Below are 9,004 nucleotides of genomic sequence, written 5' to 3'. Positions count from 1 at the left end.
TGTCAAATAATAAAATAAAAAATAAAAAAATAAAACGCAAATAGACTAAATGCATTTAATCACTAAGAAGAATGAGGGCTGACGCCCAGATCTATACTAGAAAGTTCACAGCATGATTTAGACTTTTTAGAGCCCGTTTTCACTCAGGACCCCCCATGTCTATCTTCACACATTTGAACACCTCACGTGGGGCCCTCAAGTATAGGATTCAGTCTGGCCCGAATGCTTTTTCCCACTGAGTACCAATCAAAAAGATGGCTTTGGTTTTTCTTTCTTTTCAGCTGTCCTGATTTGATTGAAATTAAAACAGTGTCTGGGGAGTCTTGTCTGTCTGTCTTGTCAGTCTGAGTACCGACCTGAAATTTCTTCTTTATCATCTATTGATGTACAAGATATAACCCTATAGAATCATCAACCTCCTGGATTTCCCCCGATAGCGATTTATCACATAATAAACCATTCGATGATGTTAAATCTCATTTGGGTCTAAGCCCTCCTAATGGAAAAATCCTAGAAGCGCCCCTGGAACCGACCTATTACCAAATTTTGTGTGGTCTCTCTCTTGTATGCGTTGAATTAGATGAAATAAACGTGATTAGCTTAGATTAGATTTGATGCAATGAGAATGTCTAAATTATAGATATACATTTTTTTCAAATCCCACCGGGCAGCAAGAAAGCAAGATTTGTAGTGTTAATTAGCCTAATATAGATGAGATAAAACGCCCTTCCATTGATTAAAACATTTGAAACGGTTTTTTTTATTTGAAACGTTAGAGAGAAAGCAAAACTACAATTTTGTTAGATTCGCTTTATATTTCCATATACTTTAATGGGATGGAGATCAGACTCTTTAAAATTGTATTTGATGATATCTGTCGAAGCAGTGTAAAGTTCTCTGATCATCGTTTTGACACATCTGTCCATGTCTCCCATGGCCAAAAGAGGGCAGTATAATGATATCGCGTCCGCCTCAGCATCTGGCGCTCCAAGAAGAAGAAGTAGAAAGAGGCGGGGTGGAGAGCTCTATTTCACCGCGTTTGCTCCTCGCTAAATGTTTGCTTAGCTAGCCAGTACCACTGTATCTTGGAGATAGCCCAGAAGACAAAGCTTCGTGCCGAATAAGTGGATGCAATAATCTGAAACGGTAACCCGTCTCTCTTTTCTAGTAAATACGGTCATTTTCTGGCAACTATTGTGTTTCTAATAACATGGCTTGTAAGCGTTACCTTCAATTCAACCATCGCCATTTTACCAATTTGACTGGGACAGTGCTAGCAGATAAGACGACCGCTTCTCCGCTTGGGGGACGATTGATACAATTCAAATAGCTGAGTGTTGTGATGTCAAATTTCATGATTTACCATCCACAATGAAAGTATATCTCTCTTTTGCAGGCCTTGGCTCTACTCTCTAACGTTACACTATGGCAGAGGCGGACAGACCGGGAAAACTGTTCATTGGCGGTCTCAACACCGAGACCAACGAGAAGGCCTTGGAGCAGTACTTCAGCAAATATGGCAGGATTGTTGAAGGTTAGATTGAGTTTCAAGTATTTATCTCCGTTCGTGATTTTAACCAGGTCTACCGTTTATATTTTATTTGATAGTTTGTGACGTGTAATGGACACTTGTTTTATTTAAACTTGTAATAGTAACGACAATAGTGCTCAACAATTCCAGGCATTTTGTGCTTTAGACATCATTCTTTGCAGTTTTGTGTTCAGGACTTCCGTTCAATGTTTTGCGCAACTGGCTTGAATTGAAAACGTTAGGCTTCGATGCACATATAATAAGCAAATTTTAATTCTCATTTCAGTTCTCTTGATGAAAGATCGTGAAACCAACAAATCAAGAGGTTTTGCTTTTGTTACATTCGAAAGTCCAGCCGACGCGAAGGATGCAGCACGTGAGATGAACGGCAAGGTAACAACTTTTGCCAAAACCTCACGTCGAACTGCAGTTTTAAAGAATCCAGTCATCGAATGCTTTTTTTTTTAATAGTCCCTCGATGGAAAGCCGATCAAGGTGGAGCAGGCAACAAAGTCTCAGTTTGAAAGTGGAGGCAGGCGTGGACCGCCACCACCCATGCACAACCGCAGCCGGGGTCCACCTAGAGGACCCAGAGGCTCCCGGGGAGCCCCCAGTGGCATGAGGGGCCCTCCTTCCAGAGGTACTTTCAGCAATGAAATGTGATCACCGTTGGCATATGGCAAAAGACATTCTGGATATGTTGTACATGATGTTAATTTATGACCATCTGTGTTTCTTGTTTGTCAAAAGACTACTATGATAACCCAGGGAATGTAGACCCCTTCTTTAAAGGGATGTCATCCAGAGGCCCCCCTCCCCTCAAGAGAGGGCCCCCAGTCCGCAACGGTGGCCCCCCACCCAAGAGGTCCGCACCGTGTAAGTATGGGGGAATACAACAGTGGCTTATTTATTTTTCTTCGGATCAAACACTAAAACAAAACTAGTGCTTCTGCATGCTTGTTTCACCTGGTCTACAACTGCTTATGTTCTGACAGATTTACTAACGGTTGAATGGGTATCATCTATATTGTCTGTGCATATGAATAGTGCTTTATTGCTTCAGAAAATGTCCACCTACTAGGAAACGGATGGTATATATTTGAGGGTTTATTTTCTACATTCAAAATGTATTGGAGGCCACCAAACAGATTTCACGGACAGCTGAAGTAAAACCCTGGTCGCATGGTGCTTTCTCAATCGCATCAGGATTGAGAAATCATAGTTAAAATATACTCCACGTAAATATATTTTGCATGCAATGTGGTATTTTTGGCGGCGAATGTTAGGTGTACGTTGTGTACCTGCTAGTAGCTAACAAATTGCAAAAGAACGATTTCAGCTGGATATCACGGAATATGAAAGTTCAGACTATCGGGTTATGCTAAATCCACACGGGAATCATGTTTTTAAAAATGATGGTCTTATGAAACTAACTAGGGCTGGGGGTAGACGATTATTTATTAAACGATTAATCGGGCGATTATTTCATCGATTAGTCGACTAATCTAATGACTAATTGGATGGTTATCTATTTCTGTTGCTCGATTAAAACCATAATGTATCTCAAATAAATACCAAAAAATTCTTAATAATATACTTCATTTAACAGTTTTGCACAGCAAAAAACCTTCTGCTTTACACAAAATAAAATAAATAAAATAGTTTCACTGTTATACAAAATGAAAGGCCAGCCGTGCTCAAATCTGCCAGTGTGAGTGTGGCCAGTCTGGCCAGGCCAGGCCAATTTGGCCACTTGGGAGAGGTGTGCTGCTACGGTACGGGCCGCTACGGTACAGATGCTAACGAGCCGACACGCGCAGTCGAGCACACGCACGGCTACGCAACCTGAGCTGGATGACGTATAGTCCATGCGACGACCTCGGACATAATAAAGGCGACGAGCCTTCTTTCCCATTAAACGGTAAACATATATCCAAATAAGCAATACTCAGCAAAGTGCGAACTGTGTTCTCTGTGTTGTTGTCCATTGTCCACGAAAATCGTCGACGGAGAAATTTGACGTTGACGAATTTTTGACGTCGGCGTCATCGACGCGTCGCTACAGCTCTAACCCTAACCCACAAGGAGGTATCACAAATGAATATTGGCTTTTATAGATGGGTAGATAAATACAAATGTTATATAGTGTTTAAGGGTCAATATTGACTGTAAAAAGTATAGACTTACTTAAATGTACACAGACCGATCATGCTTAGTAGGGCTGTAACGATACGCGTATCAAACCGAAAATCGCGATACTCAAAGCCACGAACCTGTCTCGCGGCTTGAGAAGGCAGAAGCGCGATACGCCCTTTCTAACTGCGGTCAAATTGTCAGATTGAAATTTGCTAATAATTTCTCTAAATAATAGTCTGCTGACAGCGCCCCCTCCTATCGATGCCGTAAGTATGCGACTGCAATCCTCCGTGGCTACGGAGGATCGCATTTCTCCACAGCCGTCGAAGTCCTCATATGCGATATGAACGACATTTATCCAGAGGGGGCCTGTGTGATCCTGTCTCTAGTGTTTTGTGTGATTTGACTGGCAGTTTGTCTGCTTATAGGTCGGAATGAAGCGGCCACCGATTATTGACAGGATGGGTACTTTATTCTACCGGACTCGTTTGCTTCTTCACTAGACACACACGCTGTTAACATGCTGTTAAACATGTTGCATTCTATACGGCCTGATTATGTCATTATTTAAGCTACATAGCCTAATAAGAAGCGCTAATAAGGATATTGGACTAAACCAACCAAACAGTTGAAAAAAGCTTCCTCCCACTGCAATCTTTGGTTATTTCTTTATTCATTTAGCTATACTTCAATAGTATTCTTTCTGTTCAAATCTGTTTAGTGTTCCAAATTGTTTGTTATTAAATGTTACATTAAGTTAATTGGTATATAAGTGTTGTTTAAATAAAATGCTTTTTAAATTTCAAAAAATCGTGGGTTGTATCGAACCGTGGGTCAAAAATCGTGATACAAACCGAATCGTGAGTTTGTGTATCGTTACAGCCCTAATGCTTAGTGCTCTGTGTATGGTCACCCCTGAAAGGCCCATTATGCAACACTAAAAACTCAAATTATTTCAAATGCGGGTGCCCTCAGCCTGAGAAGAACATATTTCTATATTGACTCCATAGGTTGTATTTTTGTGCTAAAGTTTTTTTTGCCTTGGGTTTTACAGCACCAATGTCGGGTGACCGGGATCCCTACGGGCCTCCACCCCCCCGCAGAGACTCCATGTCCAGGAGAGAAGACTACCCGTCGCCAAGAGATGACCACTACAATTCCAAGGACAGGTAATTGAATACAGTAACCAAACTCTACAACTGCATGGTTTAAAAGCTTGCCTGCTCAACGTGATTGCATCGTGTGTTTTTTTTTTTTTTTCCATTAAAGTATATTGACCCCTGTCTCAACAGCTACTCCAGTAGGGACTACAACTCCAGGGATTCGAGGGACTATGCACCCCCGTCCAGAGATTATTCTTACAGAGAGTACTCCAGTTCCAGCAACAGAGATGACTACGGCTCAATGTCGAGGGGATACAAGTATGTTCAAATGACACCACCTCTCTGCTGCTCCTCGGTTTGGTGCCACCACAAGAGTCATGTGTTCTACAAAAACACTTCAAGCGATTGCGCGTCTTTGCAGACTGCCGTTAGAACTAATGTATACATTTGTTTCAAGACCATGCCCTAGCCTTTGTTTTGTATTGATATCATAGTCTCCGCAACATGTACCTCTGTAGTGCATTGTCGGGTATATGCCATTTAAGATGGCGCGATAATTCCCGGCATAGTATGATCTATTCAAAAGCGAAATCCCTTTGATGAGCGCATGATGCTTTGGCTGTTTGGAGTGTTTGGCAGGTAAAAAAACAAAGGTAGGTAATAAAGATGCTAACTTGTGTGCAGTGAGCGCGACGGCTATGGCGGAGGTCGGGAGCCCAGGAGCTACATGGAGCGCCCGAGTGGCGGCTCCTACCGAGACTCGTATGATGGTTACGGTAAGGCATGACCCCATTTGTCTCATAATGGGACCTTCCTCTGACTCCAGCCCAAACAGGACTGCTTGATCGACCTGAGGAAAAAGAGAAAAACGCCATATCCCCCCCATCTCAAATAAACAGAGGCCGCTTTGTTACGTTCGTAACGTCCAAAGGGAAAGTTGTTAAAGCCAACCTCCTTAACAACTTTTGGAGGCAGCGCAAAATTCCCTGAGCTACATAGTAACTTTTTTGAGTTGTAAGATAATCACTTGATATTTTTTCCGTTGCATTTCAAGCAACAATCGGCGAAGAAATCAGTCAGTCAAACTCATCAAGGCAAACTGTTAAACTGTCTGCAGGAGTGGGCATCTATAAAGGAATCTCAAAAGGTCCCTGGAACGTCCTGTGGACCGCTCTGTGTCTGTGCTTTCCAAATCACTCCCTCAAGGAGTAAATATCCCTCCCCAAAAAACCTGTCAAGAAAACTCTGTCAACCACATGCTTATCTGCAGTTCTGATCCATGGAGTTCTAAAAAGGAAAAACAAATGTCTACTTCACAACAATGGCATGCTGAAAGAGGCCCCATTTTCCATGTAACTTCCCTTAAGCTGGAAAGATTGTTCAATTGTGTTGCCTGATTTAAAAAGTGTAAAATTGTACCCATAGTTAGTCTTCCGAATGATGTCAACACTATGGGCAATATTAACAAACTAAAGTATAGTTACTCTTCGAAAACAGCATAATGTCTGTTGGCAAAAAAAAAAAGTGGTCAATTGGAAGTGTATTTTTTTTTTTTTAAGTTGAAAATTTGCCAATTACCTGACCCCATTGACCCTGCAGGTAACTCTCGCAGTGCCCCACCCTCACGGGGCCCCCCGCCCTCCTATGGTGGAAGCAGTCGCTATGACGACTATGGCAGCAGTTCCCGAGACGGCTATGGCAGTCGTGACAGTTACCCGAGCAGTCGCAGCGAGCCCTATCCGCCTAGCCGCGGGGAGCGCAGCATGGGAAGGCCCGAGAGGGGCCCCCCTCCCCCGGTCGAGAGAGGCTACCCTCCTCGTGACTCGTACGCCGGCTCAAGTCGCGGAGCCCCCCGGGGGGCCCGCGGGGGCCCTCGGGTGGATAGAGGAATGGCCCGCAGCAGATACTGAACACGAGGACAATCGGAATAAATGCCACAGCGTTCTTTTTCACTGTAAAGTTACATGTGTTGTCGAGCAAAATTTTGGAATGGGCCGACAAAGTTGACCCCGTTGCCATGTCTAATTCTGTGGAGTATGAGCTTGTCCACTGTCTTTCCTCCCACTTTTACCATTAGTTTTTAGTTAAGTGTAAAACGTTTTTTATAAATATACATATTATTTCTGCTGCCAGTGTAATGGTTCAGTCACATGTTTTTATTTTTTACATAGAGCTGTGAAAATCTGCTTTGCCCCTTAGTTGTTGCTTTCCTACAATAAAGTTATTGGCCAGACATTGTTTATAGCTAATTTCTCTTTTAAAACACGACCAGTAATATCAACCTGACACTACTAAGTAACCATCCTGATGTTACCCCACAAACTGCACTAAATGGCTTGGTTAAAACTTTTCCTACCTGAATAATTAATCTGCTGACCTGAGGTAACTCTAAACCAACATGTACTCTCAACTGGTCCTCCTGTTCCATGGGGAACAAGCAAAAGTCACATCATCTGAAACTTTCCTTGGAAATGGATCCGTCATCATAGTCAAAGTATGAAGGCTTTCATCCATCTAACCAAAGACCCCAACAACCAAACTCGAGTATATGCAACTCAACTGATATGACAGCAGCTGGTAAGCAAAGCAAACCTCTTTGTTTCTCATCTGTAACTCAGTTTATCATTGTCCTGTATTCGTATCTACTCAGCCAATGGCCAACCCATACCTCAAAAAATCTGAAAGCTCCAACTGAGTTAGGGTTAACATCTAGCCCTTTCACCAACCAAAATTGTCAACGGAAGATATGGTCCTCGGTCGACCAATGAGAATCGGACATCCAACTTGCCAACGGTTTCCAAGATTGCTGAAGGGCACAACTCAAACCATTAAACAAAATCTGATTTAACGAGAGCATTTTTTTTTTTTGTCGAAGGACATGTAGTTTCTTAGCAAAAGGATTATGTGCTAAATTGTCATTCTTAGATCACTTAAAGCATTGTGTCACTTTCAAAACCTTTCCTATCATCATGCAATTTCAAAAACAAATGGACTCCTGGACCCAACCGACTCCTTGATGACAAACTGGAAGCTCGACCCCTGAAGTGCCAAACAAACTGAGCCGGACCATAGACGACGTGGTTGTTTCAAGACATTTGGAAATACCTGATTAGCTGTTGGCTATGAGCTGATATTGGTGTTCTTTTGCAGGATGAGCTGTATGCTGAGATGAACTTGGTTTTTGCCCCATATCGGCGTCCTCTTTGAGTCCAGTACTTGAGTCCTGGACCAGTAGAGTCCCCCCTAAACTCATGCAAACAGGTATGTCTCCTAATCGACAAACTATTTTTTAAAAGGTACACTTTAATGTGATAAGACGAGTTATGTGTAGCATGATCTACTTGGTAGGTAAAAAATCGTATGGAGCAGCATGTGACTACGGTTCACAAGTTTAGGTATACCCAGGGTGGAGTTATTACGTAACTTTAATGCATATGAAGTACATTTAGTTGGAGGTTGTGTCATTGCTTAAAACGCGTAATAACACTCGCAAACAAAATGTAAACTTGTACTAAATTCAGTTTTCTGTACCCAAGTGTTTCAATTTATGTTCCTTATTTATGAAAATATTGAGGATACAGTAAATGTGATTGAGTATATGAGTTATCCTATATAGCCTTTTTGAGATTGAAATGCTCTGTTAACTGTCCTGTGCCATGCTGCAGGTCACTGTTCCAGTGGTGAACTGTATGTCCTCAGCGTTTGGCATCAACAGTACGGGGACAAGGAATGGCAGACTTTCAAATGAAGGATTACTCGTTACAAAAACGTATATATTTACTTTATTTTTAATAAAAAATTAAATGTGTATTTTGTCTCATTTGTTGACGTCGAACACCTCTGGGCATTTGGCCATATTCTATATGTAGGCTATAAAAATATGGATAATAAGTTCTGTTCTAGTGTGCAAAGCTCAAGCCTTGACTTGACTGCATGTGGCTGTAAATGTAATGGATTGGTTTACTAAATATTTTTAAACATACACGAAACTGTTAGCTTATTTCTTTGCATTTAAAGACTAGTTTGAAACATGATAATGTTTCCAATGGTTATATAACGGGTCATTTGTAGATATTTTACTGAATAAACAGTTGCATGCAGTTTGCGTTTTATATTTCAGTTATGGGTTGTTAAATCGCTGGAAACAAACGAATTGACCATCTCCCATTCATAATAACAATGTCGTTTGACTGCATCAGGATTTAATATAATCACAAGATGACCAATGTTTATG

At 41.7% G+C, this 9,004-nt stretch overlaps 1 protein-coding gene across 2 annotated transcripts; it reads left to right on the top strand.

Annotated features, from left to right (window-relative positions):
• The first annotated feature begins 984 nt into the window (after nt 1–984).
• rbmx (RNA binding motif protein X-linked) lies at nt 985–8,580 on the top strand. 2 transcript variants are annotated; one of them, XM_030367505.1, is made up of 10 exons: nt 985–1,146; nt 1,397–1,534; nt 1,818–1,924; nt 2,003–2,171; nt 2,282–2,407; nt 4,722–4,836; nt 4,960–5,088; nt 5,455–5,546; nt 7,921–8,031; nt 8,436–8,580. In XM_030367505.1, exons 2-9 carry the CDS (start codon nt 1,426–1,428, stop codon nt 7,923–7,925), a joined length of 852 nt encoding a protein of 283 aa, XP_030223365.1. In that variant the 5' UTR covers nt 985–1,146; nt 1,397–1,425; the 3' UTR covers nt 7,926–8,031; nt 8,436–8,580. The 2 variants fall into 2 exon arrangements, with proteins under 2 accessions (XP_030223365.1, XP_030223364.1); XM_030367504.1 differs by having other exon boundaries at nt 6,370–8,031; nt 8,436–8,578.
• The last annotated feature ends 424 nt before the right edge of the window (nt 8,581–9,004 follow it).

This window comes from Gadus morhua, chromosome 10 (genome assembly GCF_902167405.1).
Source record: "Gadus morhua chromosome 10, gadMor3.0, whole genome shotgun sequence".
Classification (NCBI taxonomy): Eukaryota; Metazoa; Chordata; class Actinopteri; order Gadiformes; family Gadidae; genus Gadus; species Gadus morhua.
The sequence above is the reverse complement of the archived record's forward strand: the minus strand, read 5'-3'. Positions and strand labels throughout refer to the sequence as shown.

What these genes read in the sequence shown, in the direction of transcription:
- rbmx (XM_030367504.1), top strand. Translation starts at nt 1,426, where the DNA reads ATGGCAGAGGCGGACAGACCGGGAAAACTGTTCATTGGCGGTCTCAAC. An exon ending in TCAATGTCGAGGGGATACAA is followed by an intron (nt 5,089 to 5,454) that starts GTATGTTCAAAT and finishes ACTTGTGTGCAG; the next exon opens with TGAGCGCGACGGCTATGGCG. An exon ending in AGACTCGTATGATGGTTACG is followed by an intron (nt 5,547 to 6,369) that starts GTAAGGCATGAC and finishes TTGACCCTGCAG; the next exon opens with GTAACTCTCGCAGTGCCCCA.